Source organism: Bufo gargarizans, chromosome 3, assembly GCF_014858855.1.
Source record: "Bufo gargarizans isolate SCDJY-AF-19 chromosome 3, ASM1485885v1, whole genome shotgun sequence".
NCBI lineage: Eukaryota > Metazoa > Chordata > Amphibia > Anura > Bufonidae > Bufo > Bufo gargarizans.
Window position 1 is genome coordinate 421,101,475 of NC_058082.1, and position 24,015 is coordinate 421,125,489.

The 24,015-nt window shown below is 40.5% G+C and overlaps 1 protein-coding gene across 1 annotated transcript in view; it reads left to right on the plus strand.

Moving 5' to 3' along the window:
• The window catches only part of CNTN2 (contactin 2), a 65,691-nt gene that overhangs the window by 39,345 nt on the left and 2,331 nt on the right, over nt 1–24,015 (plus strand). Inside the window, exons 8-19 of the mRNA XM_044285715.1 lie at nt 891–993; nt 1,282–1,457; nt 2,265–2,401; nt 3,615–3,744; nt 4,506–4,656; nt 6,905–7,032; nt 7,650–7,825; nt 10,727–10,847; nt 13,427–13,585; nt 14,874–15,023; nt 21,589–21,659; nt 23,611–23,845. Of these exons, the coding sequence (XP_044141650.1) occupies nt 891–993; nt 1,282–1,457; nt 2,265–2,401; nt 3,615–3,744; nt 4,506–4,656; nt 6,905–7,032; nt 7,650–7,825; nt 10,727–10,847; nt 13,427–13,585; nt 14,874–15,023; nt 21,589–21,659; nt 23,611–23,845 (1,737 nt within the window). The remainder of the gene's footprint in view (nt 1–890; nt 994–1,281; nt 1,458–2,264; nt 2,402–3,614; nt 3,745–4,505; nt 4,657–6,904; nt 7,033–7,649; nt 7,826–10,726; nt 10,848–13,426; nt 13,586–14,873; nt 15,024–21,588; nt 21,660–23,610; nt 23,846–24,015) is intronic.

A 24,015-nucleotide genomic window follows, 5' to 3' on the forward strand; every position in this document is an offset into this window, starting at 1 on the left:
CGGAATAAAACTACGACATGTAGTTACTGTTCACCCGCCGGAGAAGGCTGCAGCTAGTGTGAAAGTAGCCTAAGCCAGTTTTCCTTTGCACCAAATTTTATAAATTCCCCCTTATATGTTGATATACAGTATTTCTTATACCTTTTTAATGGTTTACTACTGCAGAATGTATTCAGTATTGATGGAATGACCCTACATGAAACCCTGCTTTTGCCTGAAAAGGTGCTATTAGGTCAATGTGTATATCTTTATACTTACAGATGAAATACAAATTTCAAAATTAGCTCGAACATTTTCCTTTAAAATGTAACTATTTTTGGCCATTATATACCTTGTAACTGGCATTTTCTAAGCACCCTTTCCCTTTGTCTATAGTTCAAATATTTTTCTGAGGTAGGGGGCAAAGACTAGCTGGTATCACATCTGCCCATACCCAGGACATTGTAAACCTCAGAAGCAGCAGCAGTAATGGAGGTCATTACACAGCAGAACTAAACAGTTTAGATGTAAATCCAGCAGTTAATTAAGACAGTAAATCACTTACGAACCAGCAGCGGTCTCTCTGTCAATATCTCTCCTTCTGCCACTCTTCAGCAGCCCCTCCCGTCTCCTTCTCCATATACTTTTATTTAATCTGATCCTTCAGTGAGCAGGCAGCCTGTCTTCACTGAAGATGGATCTGGGCAGTGAAATGAATGGAGCAGAAGAGTTTCCTATGATCACCTTTACTATTTCTTTATGAAAAAAATGATATACCAGTTAGGCTACTTTCAAGTCTGCATTTTTAATTCAGGTTTTGAGATCCGGGAGATTATTAAACTAATAATATAATCAGTGTAATAAAGGAGTTCAATGAATAATATAATAAAATATAGCTTTTTCTCTTACAGCAGAACCACGGTTGTATGCTCCCAGTATTAAAGTGCGCTTCCCAGGGGAGACATATACTCTGTCCAGGCAGTCAGTTACATTGGAATGCTTTGCCTTTGGAAAGTAAGTAGATTTCATTTTTTATGTGAAAACACATGGAAATGCCTGTTCTTAGACATTGATTAAAGGGGTGTACGACAAGATAAACGGTGAAAGTCTTGTTCCATGGGCATCTGTGCTCCTCCTACATCTCCACTATAATGTCATATTTCCTCTTTACTGTTCTATATAGACATCTCTCATAAAGAGTATATCCACATATATATATATAGATATACCAGAGTGTACAAGGAAACTAGCCAGGACTGGTCTTATGTAGTGTTCTTTTACAACATGGAATATCCCTTTTAGCCCAGTGCCTCGTATTCGATGGAGGAAGGTAGACACATCACAGCCCCCTCAGTGGTTTGCTTCAGACCCTATTCTGCATATTGAAAGTGTCAGCTTTGATGACGATGGAACCTATGAGTGTGAAGCTGAAAACTCTAAAGGCAGGGATACCTACCAAGGACGTGTCATAGTGCAAGGTAAGAGGTCAAGTCTTGAGTCTCTATGAAATTAATGCCTCTATCATTTTTAAAATGAGAGTCAAGTTTCTAAAATTTCTTGCTAGCCAGAAAATCAAACTTACAATAACTCTGGGAAAATGATCCATATTCCACTTTTAAATCTTTACCAAGCAATAACATTACCAACATCATTTGTTAACTAGTCTGATGTCAGATGAATTCATAAGTCATATTTCTCCAGAATAGACCAGGGGTATTTCAAATTTTAGAAATATTAGGTGTATTACAATACAGCAGTGCCTGTATGAACGTCCAGCATGGATCCTTTCCCTTGTGTGTGGATTAATCAATAGTGTACCTACCATAGAGGCAGACCATACAACGGCTATGGGGCCTGGAGAAAGAAGGGGCCCGGTGCTGAACTGCTTCTCCTGTTGCCAACATAGTTTTCCATCAGCTATCACTAGGGGGATCTCAGTACAAGGAGATTATGTACAGGTTCCATTCAAGGCAATAGTAACTGTCTAAATTCCTATCTGCTGAGCTCCCCCTAGTGGTGGCTGAAGTTGTATAATATAGAAGTTGTATAAAATGGATAAGAAGGAGGGCAACTTTTTTATTATAAATTTCTTTCATTAAAAAAAGTTGCACTTAATTTAAAAATCCTAACTTCATCAGAAATCCGGGGGCCTGTACTTTGCATTCGTATGGGGGTTTGAAGCATGCATACTGGGAACTAGGTGGGGTGGGGAGGGGAGGGCCCGAAGTAAGTTTTGCTATGGGGTCCTATCGATCTGCATACCTTACTTTCTTTTTTCTTGACAGCACAACCAGAGTGGCTCCAAATTATCTCTGACACAGAGGCCAAAATTGGATCTGACCTTCTATGGAACTGTGCAGCATCAGGAAAACCTCGACCTACGATTCGCTGGTTGAAAGATGGAAAAGCATTGACATCACAGGTGAGGAAAACAAGATCAAAGACATGTTTCAATGGCTGCCTTCAGGCTAACCAGGTCCATATGTATGAGGTATGTACATGTGGTATGTATGTAGACAGTGAAGTTCTGCTGAACAAACCACAGGAAGTTTGGGGAGTTTGGGAAATTTTCCAAAACGGAATTATATTCACCTCAATTTATACATTTTTTTTGCAATGAAGTCAATAGGAAGAACACGTAAAAGGGTTGTTTCACTTCAGCAGATGGCATTTATCATGTAGACAAAGTTAACACCAGGCACTTACTAATGTATTGTGATTGTCCATATTACCTCTCTGGTGGCTGAGTCCGCGAGACGGCACATAGGCCAGCACTTTTTCCTATAGTGTACAAGCATGGCCACCGCTGCTGTATTGCAGGGTGGTCATAACCATGTAAACCAGCAGTGTATAATGCAAAGGAAAAATGAATCAAGCCAGCAAAGGAGGCAATATGGACAATCACAATATGTTAGTATATGCCTGGTATTAACTTTGTCTACATGATAAATGTGCAACGTGCTGCCCCCAGGGCTGATCATGTCGCAGGTTTTTAGGAATGCCGAGTGGTGTGGTGCGGCCCTTAATAGTTTCTATGTGTGTATCGATGCTCCTACCTGGATACTGTCACTCCCCAGGGTTAGGCTCCGAAGCAATAAAGGGGAGAGTAATGGTGGAGGTGGACAAATAGTCGGCTTTAGTTTAGTCGCTGGACTTTAGGATTTTTCTGTACTTTTGGAGTACAGCCTTTGGCTGTTGACCCCCTCGCAATGCTGATGAACCAGACATATGACATGTAATACAACAAATAACAGTTACATAGCAGAACAATTAATGCACAGTGTAAGAGGACCTGGAATAAATACACAGATGACACTAATGGTAGCTCATTAGAGACCGTATCAGGGTGTAGGAATGGTAATACCACACTGGGGTATTACAAATGGCATTTGCTGAAGTGAGACAACTCCTTTAAGAAAAACGCAAGAAAAGTGTGAGAATGGGCAAATTGACATTTACAAAAGGCTACAAAAATTATTTTCACGCTCACATAACATCTTCCTGTTGTGGTAAAGTAGCCATTGTAACAGTATGCATAGCGTAATCTTTTAGAAAAACTGTGATATTGAGAAATGAATGAATGCAATATAAGATGACCAGTCCCTTATAGGAAATATGTTTCCACCCTGGAACAGGCACGAATGGAAGTGAGCAACGGGCAGCTGAAAATCACCAATTTGGATCCACAAGACTCGGGCATGTACCAGTGTGTAGCAGGAAACAAGCATGGCACCATTTACACAAGCGCAGAGCTAACTGTTCAAAGTAAGAAATGGCAGCTAACAATAACAGGCACTTCTTGACATTGCCATATTAAAAAAGGATAATCCGTTTAAGATTAGCACTTTTTTTTCCTAATATCTCAGCAAGGAACTCATGCTTAAAGAGAGAGCATGAGAAACATTATTGTTGATATGCAGAAAACTACAAGAAAATGCATTGTGTTGCTCCAACGAGGCCACATATTCTTTAGCAATAGGTTTATAAATGAATTATGCAATTATCATCTTGGCCACAAGATGGCGATGTAATGTAGTATTAATTCTACTACTGCTAATAATAATAATAATGTACTGGTAGCAGTGGAGATTATTTCTCTCTCTGGTCTACTCATATTTCAAGAATGTATCTGTTTAAGACTAAGAAACACAATAAAAACACCTGTGTGCACTACACTTGCTATGGCACACAATTTATTCCACTCTAAAGTTGTCCATACAGATAACCGTTAGCCAACAACCATTTTCTCTAACTGCCTCTAAGACCCTGTTCACATCTGTGTTGCAGCTTATGATTTGTCATACAATGGACACCAGCAGAACAGGAAGTACCCTAATAATTTAGGCCTGTTGAGTTATATCATGGCGTCCATCATTAAAAAATAATTTGAAACTGAAGAGTACACTAGCACCACCCCATGAAAAACTAGTCTTAATGTATACATAGATTATACCTGCTGTATAGTCATGTCTACCTGTCTACCAAATAATACTTACCGTGTCTTTTTTTGTACCTTTGCCATGAAGCTATGGCCCCTGACTTCCGTCTGTCACCAGTGAAACCCCTGATTCCTGCAGCTCGTGGTGGAGAAATCACGATCCATTGTAACCCACGGGCTGCCCCAACCCCAGTCATCCTATGGAGTAAAGGGACTGAACTTCTACGCAACAGTAGCAGGTATGGAGGTAATGGATGCCTCAAAAGCAAAGAGTAAAAATGTTTTCCAGGTAGAGAAAAAATGTCTAGCCAGAATGCTGTGAAATAAAAAATACCCCACAGATCCCCCACCACGCCAAACCAGTAAATTGGTTGTATTGGTCACATGCCCCTGTGTTGACACATCATTACTGGATCAGGAAGGCAGGAACCAGGCATTATCGGAACAGGAGCGTCAGAGAATCCCTAGCATTCTAGGCAGTTTTATTTATAATTTTTGGACAGGAAAAAAAAAATTAAATTCTTGATGTAAAACAAAATGGGACAGATTTACTAATACTGTCTAGAAGTGTAAACTTAGGGGGTAATGTATGAAAGGCTTTGCCCCAGAGAAATGGAGTGTTTTGTTGGTGGAGTAGGATTTGCGACAAATTTAACAGATGTTTTCCAAACGGAATAAAAAAATTTCAGCCACATCATCTGCAACGTTTTAAAAAGTTGCAAAAAAAAAAAAAAAAAAAAAAAAGGGACAAGCAACCAGTCCCCAGTAAAAACTGGAGTAAAAACTGACGGCACCCGTATAATAAATAAGATTAGGTTTAACTGAAAAATCTGTTAAACTGGAGCAGTGTCCATATTAATTATAATATTTAATATATTATTTATTAATTTATAATGTATTAATTATTAATACAATTTATTTAATTAATGAATTAATTATAATGTGACAAATGACCTCCTGACCGCAATACACAATGGTGACCACTCTATGCTCATCTCCTCGACCTCTCTGAAGCTTTTGACACTGTAGACCACCATCTCCTACTCACCATGCTCCAATCCATGCCCTCTCCTGTCTCTGGCCGCTCTTTCAGTGTATCATTCGCTGGCTCTACTTCTCCTCTCCCTCTCGCTGTTGGGGTTCCTCAGGGTTTAGTCCTAGGCCCTCTCCTCTTCTCTCTGTACACAGCCCTAATTAGAAAGAGCATCAGTAGATTTGGCCTCCAGTACCATCTCTATGCTGATGATACACAACTATACAAGTCATCCCCTGACATCACCCCTGCTGTATTACAGGACACCGGTTACTGTCTCTCCGTCGTCTCTAATATCATGTCTTCTCTCTATCTGAAACTAAATCTTTCAAAAACTGAACTTCTTGTGTTCTCTCCATTTACTAACCTACCAAGACCTGATATCTCCCTCTCAGTGTGCGACACCATCATCACTCCTAGGCAGCAGACCTGCTGTCTCGAGGTGACGTTTGACACTGATCTTTCCTTCACCCCCTACATCCAATCTCTCTCCCGCTCATGTCGCCTGCACCTCAAAAACATGTCTAGAATCCGCCCCTTTTCTGACTATGGAAACAATAAAAACTCTCATTGGTGCCCTGATCCATTCCCGCCTTGATTACTGTAACTCCCTTTTAATTGGCCTCCCCCTCACCAGACTTTCCCATCTCCAATCTATTCTTAATGCAGCAGCCAGGGTCAGCTATCTGTCCAACCACTACTCCGAGGCCTCCACTCTGTGCCAGTCATTGCACTGGTTGACCGTACACTATAGACTCTAATTTAAACTGCTCGTCCTCACCCCCAAAGCTCTCCACAGTGCCGCACCCCCCTACATCCCTTCCCTCATCTCTGTCTACCACCCTACCCGTGCTCTCCATTCAGCCAATGACTTGCGACTGACTTCCACCATAATCCAAACCTCTCACTCCCGGCTTCAATACTTCTCCCAAGCTGCACTGGTTCTCTGGAATGACCTACGCCAAGAAATCAGGCTAAATCACAACATACACATTTTAAGCACTCCCTAAAAACACATCTTTTTAAGGTGGCCTATCACATCCCCTGATCTAAGTCCTCTCCATATATAGCCCATGTATCATTTCCTGAACCTGATCCTCCAGCAAACTCTCCACTGCACCATGCACCCAGAAGCACTTTATATATATTGGCTGCTGACGGGCTCATGCAGCTTTACTTCTTCTCCCCTATTCTCCCAAGATGGCTGAACCATTGAACAAAACAAGCACTTTTACCTTTTGTGTCCCCCCTATCTCCTCATAGATTGTAAGCTCTTGCGAGCAGGGTCCTCATTCCTCTTGTTGTAATTATTGACTTTTCTGTTGCTATGTTATTTATGACTGTTTGTACATGAACCTCTGAATTGTAAAGCGCTGCCGAATATGCTGGCGCTATATAAATAAAGATTTTATTATTATAATACAATTAGTGAATCTAATATCTTTTGTTAACAGGATCACAGTCACTTCTAATGGAACATTAATCTTGAAGAATATATCTCGTGCAGATGAAGGCAACTACACCTGTTTTGCAGAGAATATCATGGGAAAATCCAACAGTACTGGCATCCTTAGTGTGCGGGGTGAGATGGCTAGATATATAAAATGACATGCAGTGCAATGCAACTCAGTCTGTCCAAGGATGTTAAACAGGAAATAAATATATATATCTCAAATAAGGCTAGTGGAAAATATACATAGAAAAACTGAAAAAAGACAAGCCCTTCTAGTTCAATGTATTATCTTGCAATGTTGATCCTGAAGAAGGCAAAACAAATCACAATAGGCAAAGACCAGTTTTGTAGTACCAAGACATCCACATTTTCCTTTGGGTACATTTTAACTTACAGTCAAATGGCAATGATAAGAAATAACGTATCTGGCATTGGATTCCAAACACTTTTCTAGGTTTTTTTTGTCCATCAATTAATCAGTCACACTTGTAACTTTGAAGCCCCAACCTCCATTTTTGGCACATTTATAGACTCAGGGGCTTCATAAATGATGTTTACCCTAAATGCCATATTCTTCAATGTATTTGTGAAAACTGGCATACATTGATATATTTTTCCACTGTGCCTTTTTTTGCTTAGTAACCATCTACATGACAATGTAGGATACTTTTGCTGCTTCATAAGAACATACATACAGTGCTTGTTGTTAAAGATGACTGAGAGGACCAACCATTTTTATCTTACAGAAGCCACAAGAATTACTTTGGCCCCTTCAGGATCAGACATCAACGAGGGGGATAGTGTTACACTGCAGTGCCATGCCTCCCATGATCCTACCATGGATCTCACCTTTACGTGGGAGCTGGATGGAATGCCCATAAACTTTGAGAAGGACGAAGAACATTATCAAAAAGTTTCTGGGGTGAGGGACATCTAACACTTACTTTCATATATCACAATCATGTCCCGATTTATGTATGTATACAATATGCTTATTCTATATCTAGATGAACTGCATTAGGTTTCAGGCAACCTACAAAGAAGAAACTAGCCCAAAACAGTACCCATAAAATATAATAAAGCTTCATTGTGTACCCAAAAAGTTTTTTATTAAAGATCACATGATGCAAGGACAGGTGTCAGTAAAAGCATCCTCTAGAGACCACATCATTTACAAATGGGGGTGTATATGGAAAGTTGTGTATATTATATTGTATGGTCTGGACTACACCCACTGGGATAGTACCCTGTAAACAACATAGCTACAAATAGTGCCAGGAACAAAATAGTAATAACTGTGTCCAGACCAGAGTATAAAAAACGAATACCAATATTCAAACTCACCCATTTGCAATTGTGGTCAACGGTGGGCGCGACCCCAACATGCGTTTTGGCTGTACCTTTGTCTGGGGGTTTTCACCCATTTCACAAGAATTTGCTTGATGGAGCTGGAATTTGGGGTCAATGGACAAATAATATCCATGTTTCATAGGGACAAAAATAGTGATGATGATGGTCATGGTGCACAATCCTTATGAAAGACAACAGTGAAATGTCAGCTTCACACAGTTGTTTTATAGTTCCATTTTACCATTTCTATGGTGCACAGGAGACCCAGGTCCCCCATAGTTTAATGAGCCTCAGAACCCTAAGGTTACCCAAGTTCAGCTTAGCAAAACCATAGGAACCAGGCATTGTGGCATCAATACATATGTTAACCCCCTCCCATACCTTGACCTGCAGTGTACCTTATGTTAAACCTTTTCCACTCCTACAAGAGTGCCAAGAGGCAAGCTCCTCCATAATCTCCAGCAGGAGTACCTCTGTAAAACATAGTCACATTCTAGCTGAAATTTCTGGGACTGGAGAAAATCCTACCAGTCAACCTGCTCAGTGCCGCAGTTAGTGACAATTTGAGGTAGGTTAAGAAAACTCATCATGCATTCTGTCAGACTAATTGTATGACATTGTGAGTGAAATGGTGAAGTCTATGTTTAGTTAAAGGTTGGTTCCTAGTAAATTGATGATTTGTTCTACATTAATTCATATATTTTACATACAATACAGTATTTACTTTTATCCACGCTGTGTACCTACAGTTGAAACCAGAAGTGTACATACACTATATAAAAAGACACATATGCATGTTCTTCTCAATATCTGACATGAAATCAGAATAAACCTTTCCTGTTTTTGGTCAATTAGAATTACCATAATTATTTTTATTTGCCAAATGCCAGAATAATGAGAGAGAGAGAATGTTTTAAGGAATGTTATTACTTTCTGCAAAGTCAAAAGTTTACATACATTTCATTAATATTTGGTACCATTGCTCTTAAACTGTATGACTTGGGTCAAATGTTTTAGATATCCTTCCAAAAGCTTCTCACAATAGTTGGTCTGAATTTGGTCCCATTCCTCCTGACAAAACTGGTGTAACTGAGCCATGTTTGTTGGTCGCCTTGCTTGCACCAGCCTTTTCAGCTTTGCCCATAAATTTGTGATGGCCACTCCAAAACATTGACTTTATTATCCTTAAGCCACTTTGTAACCAGTTCGGTAGTATGCTTCGGGTCATTGTCCATTTGTAAGACCCATTTCTGCCCAAGGTTTAACTTCCTGGCTGATGTCTTGAGATGTTGCTTCAGTATTTCCACATAATCTTCTTTTCTCATGATGCCACCTATTTTGTGAAGTGCACCAGTACCTCCTGCAGAAAAACAACTGCCAACCCCGTGTTTCACAGTTGGGATGGTGTTCTTAGGGTTCAAAGCTTCTTCCTTTTTCCTCCAAATGAAACGATGGTCATTATGGCCAAAAAGTTAATTAGTTATTTTTATTAAATCATTTTTATTAATTTTTTTTATGACAAAAAGAAGACAACGATAAAAACAATACCCTTTTAGTTTCGTCAGAGCACAGGACATGTCTGCAAAAATGATTTGTTCCTGTGTGCATTTGCAAACATTAATCTGGCTTTTTTATGTTTCTTTTGGAGTAATGGCTTCTTCCTGGTAGAGTGGCCCATGTTGATACAGTACTAGTTTCTCTGTGGATATTGACACAATCTTACCAGCTTCCGCAATCATCTTCACAAGGTCTTTTGCTTTTGTTCTTGGGTTGATATGCACATGTCGGACCAAAGCACGTTCAATTCTGGGACACAGAACCCATCTCCTTCCTGGGCGGTATGATGGCTGGACATTTCCATCTTGTTTGTACTTGCGTATAATTCTTTGTACAGATGAACGAGGCACCTTCAGGTATCTTGAAATTGCACCCAAAGTTGAGCCAGACTCGTGCAAGTCCACAATTGTCTTCCTAATATTTTGGCTGATTTCTTTAGACTTTCCCATGATGGTACACAAAGAAGCAGTGTGTTTCAGGTGTGCATTTAAATACATCCTCAGGTGTGTCTCTAATTAACTCAGATGTCGCCAACAAACAGAAGCTGCCAAACACATGACACCATCATATCGGCAGTCCAGAATTGTTTAAAGGCATAGTAATATTAGTCTATGCAAACTTTTGACATTGCAGAAAGTAATAAAAATGCCTTAAAACATTTTCTCTCTCATTATTCTGACATTTGACAAATAATAATAATTATGGTAATCCTAATTGACCAAAAACAGGAAAGGTTTATTCTGATTTCATGTCAGATATTGAGAAAAACATGCATATGTGTCTTTTCATATAGCGTATGTACACTTCTGGTTTCAACTGTACATATGTGGCCAGAATGACCAACTATATAAACTGGAATGTCTGAATGGCTTACCTTGTATTACACTGATGGCAACACTTGCACCACTTTTTGCAGGATGAATCAGTTGGGGACCTTCACATTATTAATACTAAATTAAGGCATGCTGGGAAATACACCTGTACAGCTCAGACTGTGGTGGACCGAGCCTCAGCTTCTGCTTCTCTCCTTGTGCGAGGTAAGCATGGTGTTTGCATTTTTTATGTTTCTTTAGCAGAGGATCGGTAAGGCTACCATGGGCCCTGGATGTTGAAGAATGTGGGACCCTCCACAAATCTAACACTAGATAGATACGATAACAGAACCAAGCTTACTACATACAGTAGATATGATAACAGGATCACGCTTACTACATAGATATGCCACATAGGGCACAACCTTAACATGCAGGCCTTGCGGGACCGTGTCTGTGTCTCAATAACCAAAATCAGGGAGCATGGCCAGTGGCAGTGCAGTCACAGACTGCTTCTCATTGATATGATGTCTGTTAAGATGGTGGGTGGTATGGGCAGTCAAGGGCCTCGCTGGAGATTTGCGCTCCGGGCAGCCTTCCAAATCCCCCATTGTATAATATTCCACTGTTTTTTAGTAATTAATTAAAGGGTTTTCTGAGACTTTACATCCTCTGGATAAGTCATCAGTATCAGATCAGTGGGGGTCTGGCACCTGGAACCCCCGCTGATCAGCTGTTTGAGAAGGCACCGGCACGCCAAAGAGTGCCACAGCCTTCTCCCTGCTCACCAAGCACAGCGCTGTACATTTGATAGTAGCTATGCTTAGTATTGCAGCTCAGCCTCATTCAATTCAATGGGGCTGAGCTCCGCCTAGGCCAGTGATGGCTAACCTCCGGCACTCCAGCTGTGGTGAAATTCCGACTCCCGGCATGCTCCATTCACTTCTATGGATTCCTGAGAGCAGCCAAGCAAGTGTATATCTTGGGAGTTGTAGTTTTATTATAGCTGGAGTGCCGGAGGTTAGACATCACTGTCCTAGGCCACGTGACCGAGGAATGTGATATCACATGGACCACGGAAAGCTTAAAGAAGTCCACTGTGCTACTGCGAGTGCTGGTGCCTTTTCAAACAGCTAATTGGCAGGGGTCCTGGGTGTCGGACCCCCACTGATCAGATACTGATGACCTATCTAGAGGATATGTCATCAGTAATAAAGTCTCGGAAAAACAGTTTAAGTTATATAATTTTCCAATAGACTATCACTTCTTAATGATTTCAAAGCTCTCTGCTTGCAGTCACTCAGTGAGAAACGTCTTTGTTTACTTGTAGTAGATACCAATCTGTCCTGGCCATATAACGGACACACAGTCGCACTGTTCTTTACTATAATGTTATCATAGCTATGTGTTGTAATGATCCATGTACACGTTTGTCCATCACATGACCAGAACAGATTTGTATCTACTGGAGGTTTCAGTAGGTTCCTATTGAATGACAGCATTATACTGGAGAATTGTATAACTTTTAATTACACAATGAATAAGCTCTATCTGCAGAACCCAAATACTCTGTTAAATATGATGCATCAAGAGCTATAGCAATATAAGTGAACCTTCTTCCTAGTAGATGCCTCCTAATTAGAAATAACTCTTTACATGTGTTATCAAGATCATATCATATCATGGGTACTTGAAGACTGGTGTTGAGATTGAGAAATAATGCCCAACTTACCTTAAAACAGTTTTTTATTTACTGTTCAAATTTTCCTCCAGCTTTTCTAATTACAGTGGAACTCCACATTTTACCTAGTTTAAATTTATATTAGTGAAACTATATGGAACACATAAAGAATAAATAGCCACTAAGCTCTGAATAAAGCAAGCTGTTTTTATATTACAAATTTTATACAAATATTGGCCAACTTTGGATATTTTGACCTCACAAGATAAAACCAGATGTTTGTTTTAAAGGGCTTCTGTCACCCCACTAAAGTGATTATTATTTTTTTTGGGCTAGTGAAATTAGTTATATTGTGATATATGACAATATAATTGTGTTACTTACTTTGATCCAGCAGTTTCTGCAAAAAACGAAGTTTTATAATATGTAAATTCGGTCTCTACCAGCAAGTAGGGCGGCTACTTGCTGGCTAGCTGCTGCAGAAATCCGCCTCCTCGTCGTGTTGATTGACAGGGCCAGCCGGGATCTCCTCCTCTGGCCAGCCCTGTCAGTATTTCAAAAATCTCGCGCCTGTGTGGATTCGGCGCAGGCGCTCTGAGATGAGGAGGCTCGTCTCCTCAGCACTCCCTCAGTGCGCCTGCGCCGATGACATCACCAAAATAGAAGACGTCATCGGCGCAGGCGCACTGAGGGAGTGCTGAGGAGACGAGCCTCCTCATCTCAGAGCGCCTGCGCCGAATCCACACAGGCGCGAGATTTTTGAAATACTGACAGGGCTGGCCGGAGGAGGAGATCCCGGCTGGCCCTGTCAATCAACACGACGAGGGGGCGGATTTCTGCAGCAGCTAGCAGCAAGTAGCCGCCCTACTTGCTGGTAGAGACCGAATTTACATATTATAAAACTTCGTTTTTTGCAGAAACTGCTGGATCAAAGTAAGTAACACAATTATATTGTCATATATCACAATATAACTAATTTCACAAGCCCAAAAAAATAATAATCACTTTAGTGGGGTGACAGAAGCCCTTTAAAGACCTTTACAATATGCGCTCACTGATTAAATAGGTTTAGAATATATACTTGTTATGATGTACAGAACATATATGTGGTTGCTTCATATAGGCCCCCCTGGACCTCCAGGAGGTGTGGTTGCAAGAAATGCAAAGGAAACAAGTATCCAATTGAGCTGGAGTCGAGGGTTTGATAATCATAACCCAATCAGTCGTTATACAGTGGAGGTGAAGGAGCCACAAATGGAAGAGTGGAAAACGGCTCGGACAGGTCAGTGTAACTGGGTGATTTTAGAAGTGGAAAGCTTGAACTTCACAACCCTGGCTGCAGGGTGACTCCAGTGGCCAGCAATTTCAGGCTAATTAAAAAATTCATAACTGTCTCAGGTTGTGTGTGTGACTTTCAGAGTACAATAACTCAGCATTTATCCACAATTAGGCCAGGTTCACATCACAGGAACAGAAAAATTAAGAAAAAATCCTGTATTTTAAGCATCCATTATGCTCATTTATGCACATTTGGCTCGATGTACCCATAGACTATAATTAGGCAAACATAGCAAATCACACTTTTCTGTCCTGCAAAAAAGTATAGAAATGTATACTTTTTTTTACATTGCATGGAATAAGAGACGAATGGAAACATAAGACAATATGTTTCCATCCATTAAGCATATCCTTTTTTATCCAGACACTTCCTACTTCCTTTGATACATTTCAAATCTTTAAAAAACAGACTCAAATGTATTGAAAGGTATGCATATCTGTCAAACCTATACATTAAACAAAGATGGCTAACCACAAAATCGCATACGTTTCTGTAACAGTTTTTTACTCTATGTCTAAATCTATTCACTTGTGCAAAAAAAAAAAAAACAAGAGTACAGTAAAAAACGAGATGTGAACAAGCCTTCAAACAGATGAACTTAATGAAATTTGATGGACTTTTCAACCAGCTATGTAACTACCATTCGTACCCATTCCTGGTGGGATTTAGCTTCAGAACTTCGATACCTACTAAGAAATATCCAGCTATTTTATGATCACCTCCAACACTTTTCTGTGCTTCTCAATCTCTTTAGACTAGACGGTGGCACCTGTGTAATGGTTATTTCCGGTAAATGATAGGAAACATCAATCTTAGCTGTGCTCCATCTCTTCTCACTCCACTCAGATTACCTCATACCCTCCCTCCTGTTACCCTTTCTCTTCCTTCCAGTAAATAATCCCCCTGATGCTTTTCTTCTCAGAAATTTTAGCCATCTGTTCCCGAACCTGGATATTACCATTTGTCGGACATAATGACATTTATTTGTCTGGTTTATTACTCAGTGTGATGTTACCTATGTTTATCCATTACTTGTCTTGGTGTTCAAGTATGAAAACAAAATCTGCAGACAATATAGCCTATATGCAACTGAGGCTAGAACAAGCATTTAGAAAATATTGCTTAGTAAATCAGGATTACACCTCATCTTGCCATTTTCCCAATATATTTAAGGATTTAAAACTTTTCTTTGGTTTATCTATGTGAACTGCAATGTCCCTTCTGTATATAGATCCTGCCACTGTGGAGGGAAATGCAGAATCAGCTTTAGTGGTGGGACTCACACCATGGTCTGACTATCAGTTCCGAGTTGTGGCTAGCAATATTTTAGGAGCTGGAGAATCCAGTTTTCCATCAGCCATAATAAGAACAAAAGAGGCAGGTGAGTAAATGAATGTAATCTTTCCTATGTTCTGCACTGGTATACTATTGGCTATGAATGGATACACCTAGTATCGAACCATCTGTTCCACATTATTGTATAATACCTGCTTAGTTATATTAAAGGTGATATCCAACTTTCTAATACTGATGGCCTTTTCCATCACAACCCTACCAATCTTATATTGATGGCAAGTCCTGAGGATAGGTCATCAGTATGGGTATGTTCACACCAGCACAAGTCATTTCCACTCTTCTGATCTTTTAGAAGAGCAGAACAACAAAATAATGGAAGTGCCGCAGTTCATCCGCAGATGTGGGTCTAAATATTTAAAGGATATGTATACCTTTGATCACAATATTTTGTTATTGCTTTGTATTTAAGAAGCACTCTCGCAAAAAAAAAATATATATAATGTAAGAGAATAGAAGGTGAGAGAATAGACATTTTGGTGGTGCTTCTTTAATTATGCCATAAAAACATTTTTAAATTGATATTAATTAAACAAGTGTTTTGGCTTCCATTGATTTAATCAGAATACAGCTTGCTGATCACTTAACCACTTCAGCCCCGCTAGGTGAAACCCCCTTCATGACCAGAGCACTTTTTACACTTCAGGCACTACACTCCTTTCACCGTTTATCGCTCGGTCATGCAACTTACCACCCAAATGAATTTTACCTCCTTTTCTTCTCACTAATGGAGCTTTCATTTGGTGGTATTTTATTGCTGCTGACATTTTTACTTTTTTTGTTATTAATCAAAATGTAACGATTTTTTTGGAAAAAAAAAACATTTTTCACTTTCAGCTGTAAAATTTTGCAAAAAAAACGACATCCATATATAAATTTTTCGCCAAATTTATTGTTCTACATGTCTTTGATAAAAAAAATGTTTGGGCAAAAAAAAAAATGGTTTGGGTAAAAGTTATAGCATTTACAAACTATGGTACAAAAATGTGAATTTCCGCTTTTTGAAACAGCTCTGATTTTCTGAGCACCTGTCATGATTCCTGAGGTTCTACAATGCCCAAACAGTAGAAAACCCCCACAAATGACCCCATTTCGGAAAGTAGACACCCTAAGGTATTCGCTGATGGGCATAGTGAGTTCATAGAACTTTTTATTTTTTGTCACAAGTTAGCGGAAAATGATGATGATTTTTTATTTTTCTTACAAAGTCTCATATTCCACTAACTTGCGACAAAAAATAAAAAATTCTAGGAACTCGCCATGCCCCTCACGGAATACCTTGGGGTGTCTTCTTTCCAAAATGGGGTCACTTGTGGCGTAGTTATACTGCCCTGGCAATTTAGGGGCCCAAATGTGTGAGAAGAACTTTGCAATCAAAATGTGTAAAATATGACCGGTGAAATCCAAAAGGTGCACTTTGGAATATGTGCCCCTTTGCCCACCTTGGCAGCAAAAAAGTGTCACACATCTGGTATCGTCGTACTCAGGAGAAGTTGGGGAATGTGTTTTGGGGTGTCATTTTACATATACCCATGCTGGGTGAGAAAAATATCTTGGTCAAATGCCAACTTTGTATAAAAAAAATGGGAAAAGTTGTCTTTTGCCAAGATATTTCTCTCATCCAGCATGGGTATATGTAAAATGACACCCCAAAACACATTCCCCAACTTCTCCTGAGTACGGCGATACCAGATGTGTCACACTTTTTTGCTGCCAAGGTGGGCAAAGGGGCACATATTCCAAAGTGCACCTTTCAGATTTTGCAGGCCATTTTTTTACACATTTTGATTGCAAGGTACTTCTCACACATTTGGGCCCCTAAATTGCCAGGGCAGTATAACTACGCCACAAGTGACCCCATTTTGGAAAGAAGACACCCCAAGGTATTCCGTGAGGGGCATGGCGAGTTCCTAGAATTTTTTATTTTTTGTCACAAGTTAGCGGAAAATGATGATTTTTTTTTTTTCTCTTTTTTCCTTACAAAGTCTCATATTCCACTAACTTGCAACAAAAAATAAAAAATTCTAGGAACTCGCCATGCCCCTCACGGAATACCTTGGGGTGTCTTCTTTCCAAAATGGGGTCACTTGTGGCGTAGTTATACTGCCCTGGCAATTTAGGGGCCCAAATGTGTGAGAAGAACTTTGCAATCAAAATGTGTAAAAAATGACCGGTGAAATCCAAAAGGTGCACTTTGGAATATGTGCCCCTTTGCCCACCTTGGCAGCAAAAAAGTGTGACACATCTGGTATCGCCGTACTCAGGAGAAGTTGGGGAATGTGTTTTGGGGTGTCATTTTACATATACCCATGCTGGATGAGAGAAATATCTTGGCAAAAGACAACTTTTCCCATTTTTTTATACAAAGTTGGCATTTGACCAAGATATTTTTCTCATCCAGCATGGGTATATGTAAAATGACACCCCAAAACACATTCCCCAACTTCTCCTGAGTACGGCGATACCAGATGTGTGACACTTTTTTGCAGCCTAGATGCGCAAAGGGGCCCAAATTCCTTTTAGGAGGGCATTTTTAGACATTTGAATCCCAGACTTCTTCTCACACTTTCGGGCCCCTAAAAAGCCAGGGCAGTATAAATACCCCACATGTGACCCCACTTTGGAAAGAAGACACCCCAAGGTATTCAATGAGGGGCCTGGCGAGTTCCTAGAAATTTTTTATTTTTTGCATAAGTTAGCGGAAATTGATTTTTTTGGTTTTTTTCTCACAAAGTCTCACTTTCCGCTAACTTAGGACAAAAATTTCAATCTTTCATGGACTCAATATGCCCCTCAGCGAATACCTTGGGGTGTCTTCTTTCCGAAATGGGGTCACATGTGGGGTATTTATACTGCCCTGGCTTTTTAGGGGCCCGAAAGCGTGAGAAGAAGTCTGGAATATAAATGTCTAAAAATGTTTACGCATTTGGATTCCGTGAGGGGTATGGTGAGTTCATGTGAGATTTTATTTTTTGACACAAGTTAGTAGAATATGAGACTTAGTAAGAAAAAACAAAAACAAACAAAAAATTTCCGCTAACTTGTGCCAAAAAAAATGTCTGAATGGAGCCTTACAGAGGGGGGTGATCAATGACAGGGGGGGTGATCAATGACAGGGGGGTAATCACCCATATAGACTCCCGGATCACCCCCCTGTCATTGATCACCCCCCTGGTAAGGCTCCATTCAGACGTCCGTATAATTTTTACGGATCCATGGATCGGATCCGCAGAACACATGCGGACGTCTGAATGGAGCCTTACAGGGGGGTTATCAATGACAGGGGGTGATCAGGGTGATCACCCCCCTGTCACTGATCACCCCCCCCCCCCCTGTAAGGCTCCATTCAGATGTCCGCATGATTTTTACGGATCCATGGATACATGGATCGGATCCACAAAACACATGCGGACGTCTGAATGGAGCCTTACAGGGGGGTTATCAATGACAGGGGGTGATCAGGGTGATCACCCCCCTGTCACTGATCACCCCCCCGTAAGGCTCCATTCAGACATCCGCATGATTTTTTACGGATCCATGGATACATGGATCGGATCCACAAAACACATGCAGACGTCTGAATGGAGCCTTACAGGGGGGTGATCAATGACAGGGGGGTGATCAGGGAGTGTATATGGGTGATCACCCGCCTGTCATTGATCACCCCCTGTAAGGCTCCATTCAGACGTCTGCATGTGTTTTGCGGATCCGATCCATGCATCCATGGATCCGTAAAAATCATGCGGACGTCTGAATGGAGCCTTACAGGGGGGTGATCAATGACAGGGGGGTGATCAATGACAGGGGGTGATCAGGGAGTGTATATGGGTGATCACCCGCCTGTCATTGATCACCCCCCTGTAAGGCTCCATTTAGACGTCCGTATGCGTTTTGCGGATCCAATCCATGTATCCGTGGATCCGTAAAAATCATACGGACGTCTGAACGGAGCCTGACAGGGGGGTGATCAATGACAGGGCGGTGATCAATGACAGGGGGGTGATCAGGGAGTTTATATGGGGTGATCATGGGTGATCAGGGGTTTATAAGGGGTTAATAAGTGACGGGGGGGGGGGTGTAGTGTAGTGTGGTGTTAGGATCGACCACCAGAGGACTCAGGTAGGTCAGTACAGTCGCACCAAACAAAAGGGACCACCAGAGGACCAGGTAGGAGGTATATTAGACGCTGTTATGAAAACAGCGTCTAATATACCTGTTAGGGGTTAAAAAATTCGGATCTCCAGCCTGCCAGCGAGCGATCGCCGCTGGCAGGCTGGAGATCCACTTGCTTACCTTCCGTTCCTGTGTGCGCGCGTTCACAGGAAAGCTCGCGTCTCGCGAGATGACGCATATATGCGTGACTGTGCGCAGAGCTGCCACCTCCGGACCGCACATCTGCGTTAGGCGGTCCGGAGGTGGTTAATAATGGAGAGAGAGGGACAAGAGAAGAGCGTCAAGCATCTCTGAAGGATTTAGCAGTGAACATCATTCTGCAGTATGCTATGTGCTAGAATACATGCAAGCTGCAGAAGGCAAACGCCACAAAATGAAAGCCAAATGGAATTTTGTAATGGAATAATTGATGCAATGCAATAAAAAATGGTGATCAAATATGTACCTTTAACGAATGGTCAGATTTATGTGTGTAAATATACTCTTTTGCCGCCATTAATATATTGAAAAATATGCCTATAAATGCCTTGCACCATTTTTTCCAACACTGACGCAACTTAGCTAAGAAAATTTTGTAGTCACTTTTCAAGCTAGAAAAGAAATATGTGAAAACAATGTCTTGTCTGCCCTGAACCAGTAGATTCATCAACAAGGTGTGCTCCATGTTGTATTTCATGTAAGGTATAACAAAAAATATAATCAGAAGCATAACTTGAAATTTCAGTGCTCGAATGCTAAATTGGTAATAGAGACCCAAATTAGACAGGGATAATGCGTACAGTGATGTCACAAAACAGGAAAATCAAAACACAGTAATGTCACAGTACATAGATATTAAACATTAAAGAAATAGTACATAGGAAAGAGCTATAGGAGACAAGTGTGTGTAAGTAGGAGATCACAGGGCACCCAATACATAACAGACAAATAAAAATAGCCTCATAATACAAAGGATAAAGCGCACAAAGTGATGTCACAGTTCAGAGGTAAAAACACAATGGGGCTTATTTACGAACTATAGTATCCTTGTTTTCTGGTTTACAAAAGGTACAAATTATGTTTTTGTAACTTTTTTGTCTCTATGTGAATTCTGTAAGAGTTCAATTTTCTAAATGAAAACTCCAGATTAGACCTGGATTATGGCACATTTATTATCTGTGACTTTTCCAAATGTCGCATCTGACGCCAGGCAAACCCCTGGTCTACTTTTACACCTAAGGGTGTAAACCACACTACACTCACGCCACATATATTAATATGGTCCACCAGTTAATACATTTGGTGCAGGCACACAGAGCAAAGCCAGACTTAAAAGTGACATAAAAAGAACCTTAAATGAAAAATAAGCCCCAATGATCATACACTGCAGAGCTAATAAACATATTGATGCTACAATACACAGGTAATGAACGCAGCGATATCACAGTGCATAGATAATTACCACAGTGATGTTACAATACCCAGATAATGAATAGTGATATGACAGTGCATAGATAATTAACACAGTGATGTTAAAACACAGAGATAATTAATGCAGGGATGTCACAACACAGGAAATAGGCAGAGTGATAAAGCTGAAAGATAATGCACACAGTCATGTCACAGCACATGTATAATTAACATAGTGCTGTCAAGGCATAGTGATAATGTCACAGCAAGGGGAATAAACATGGTATCAAAATTAAAAGGTACTGGGCCAGATTTATCATGACTGACAGCTCACTCCACTTTAACATATGGCTAAAGTCAGTTTTAGCCAAGTCAGATTTATGATCGGCCCTTTAAGACTAATAAATGTGGTTTGACGGTAGCAGTTTATTCGTCAGTAAGCAGCTTTACAAAAGTCGCATGTTTTTATGAAAAAGTCGCATGTTCTATTAAAAAGTCTCATAAGATAAGCATGGTCCTCACTGGAGTGAAATTGCGACTTTTTAAATAGTCCCAATAGTAAATCTGTCTAGAGATTCATTTACATAAGAAAACACGCCCACTTTCAGAAAACTGGCGAGCATAGTGCAGAGCAGAAAAAAGTCGCAAATTTGTGCGCAGTTTTAGCGTTGGGGACTTTTTCACTCCATTATTCTGACCTGAGCTAATGATAAATCTGGCCCACTGAACACAATGATGTCCCAGTAACGGGATACTAGGCAGTGATATCACTATACAGAGATAACCAGCACTTGTAGTATGTAATAGGTTGACTGTTGGGGCCCTCTCAGGCCATAGGGCCAAGGTGTAACTGCAATATCTTCACCTCCTATAGTTACTCCTTTCATAGGGAAATTTCTGAGAATCACAGGGCGGTCTATACTATCTTTTTTCCAAAACAAATTACAATAAAGATTCATATTGATATAAGATAATATTGTAACTCTAGCATGTATAACACCTGATTATACCTACCCAACATTTCCCTTTAGCACCAATTGTGGCCCCATCAGGTCTTAATGGTGGAGGAGGGGCACCAAACGAGCTCACAATTACCTGGAAGGTAAGTAAATGATTGAATATTTGATTCTTCCCACATATTTGCAGTTTCTTTCTTTAGAATAAGCTGCTTTGAAAACATATAGGGGGTCATTTATTTTTAGACGCCGGTCATAATAACACCATGCGCTGGCGGTGGATCTGCTGAAGTTATGTAGAGGCACGGGCCTCTACATAAGGCCTCATGCACACGACAGTTGTTGTGTTCCATTCCGCAAAATGGGGTTCCGTTGTTCCGTGATCCGTTTCTGTTTGTCTTCCTTTATTTTTGGAGGACCACCAGACAAAAAAAACGGACGCAGACACGGATGACAATCTTGTGTGCCTCCGTGTTTTTTTAGCGGTCCCATTGACTTGAATGGGTCCGCAAACCGTTTTCCGCTAAAATAATAGGACAGGTTATATTTTTTTGACGGACTGGAACCACAGATCACGGACGCGGATGACAAATGGTGCATTAGCCGAGTTTTCAACGGACCCATTGAAAGTCAATGGGTCAGCAGAAAATCACGAAAAACTGAACAGACACGGAATAAAACAACGGTCGTGTGCATGAGGCCTAACTTTGGCGCATCCACCACCCGTCTAAATCTATGCCAGCTGCCTTGCTGGTGTAGATTTAGAACATTTTCTTTCTGTGGTGGAAAATGATAAATGAGACGGGTCTGGCAGCCCATCCCCTTTTTTAGAGCGCGTGTGAGCAGGGAAAAGTCCTATCTCCGACACATATACACCTGAAAATATATAAGTTCGTAAATGACCCCCATACTTTTTACAAGATCGTGTGAAATTATGTGCTTCAACCCATTATTGAAAGCTCTGCAGGTTTCTGCTGCTTTCAGCTTTGGTATACAGGAACATACTGTATGTTAAATAAAATTTCCTAATCCATTTAGTTAAGTCTGACAATTTTTGCATGTTAGACCACATGTACAGCTGTTAACTTAGAGGTCCTAGAGTCCATTTAATGCATAGAGTCCCTATTGCTCTGTAATATGGATCAATCAGCACACCGTTCTCCACTTTAAGAGGCCTCTATACAGCACCACATAATGGAGCAAAGCAATCTATGTAACATGGCATCTGATGGAAGAAGCCAATACAGTAGGACCTCATAGAATTCTTGGAGCCTAATTGAAGCCATATTAAAGTCATCTGATTAAGGCTGTATACCGTAATCCTAAATAATGTTTGCTAGTAATTCCATGACTGCAAGGCAGAAGGCAGACACAATATTTCCCAATACAGTTGGATGCATGTGGATTTAATGGGCTCCGGAAAAATACCAATAAGTTAAGGAGATCCTGACACCACTATAATGATCCCCCAACTGCCCGGAGATCATGATGGCTTTGGTGATCATGTCCCCAATGATTTTTGTGTTTAGTTCATCCAATGGATAACTTTGCTGGAAAATAAAAAAAATTCCCTGTCATGCTCTGTATGAAAATCAGCATTTGAAGTCAAGGGGGCAGCGGTCTTCATGCTCAAAGTTAAACTGTTTATGCCCCAATCCTGCCTCTTCACTCTTGAGTGATGTCTCTGTGTTGAGTCTATGTACTAGATGATGGCACCTGAGCAGGATCTTGGGAAAATTTAGAGCATGTACAGTCAGCACAGACGTCCATCAAGACTGAAGAGGCTGGATTAGGGCATGGAAGTCTTGACTTTTAGCATCAAGACAACAGTGCCCTTAACTTCAAATGGTCAATTTGCATACAGCCTGAAGTGGGAATAAAGTGTTTTTTATTCATCCATCGGAGAAACTGAACACAAACATCACTGTTGACCAGAACTGTAAACTTCTTTGGGTGGTTTGAGGGGCCATTATGGTTGTGACACTTTCACTGTAAAACAAATGCACTTTTTCTACAGTCCATCCATTTGGAATTGTGCTGCTATAAGTACCTAAATACAGATGAATTATCATTGGTTTCTTGTTCTTGGTATAACAGTCGTTGGAGAGGAAGTACCAGAATGGAGATGGTTTTGGATACATCATTGCTTTCAAAAGAATGACTGAGGAGACCTGGCAGACAGTTAAAATTCTTGGGGCGCAGTCGCAGCACTTTGTGTATAGAAATGAGAGCATAGCAGCCTACACTCCCTTCAATGTCATGATCAAGGCATTTAATCAAAAAGGAAAAGGACCTTACAGTTTGGAAACCATTGTATATTCTGCAGAGGAGGGTATGATATTCATGATATTACTGGCGCAGTCTTTGATTTCATGGGTACTAGCTATACCTGTCTGCTTGCATTTCTTTATGCATATTTGTTAGATTTTCCTAAGAGAAAATTTTGGGGGGAAATTATTAGGTGTAAATTTTAGTCTAAAGTAGACATATATGTAATATATT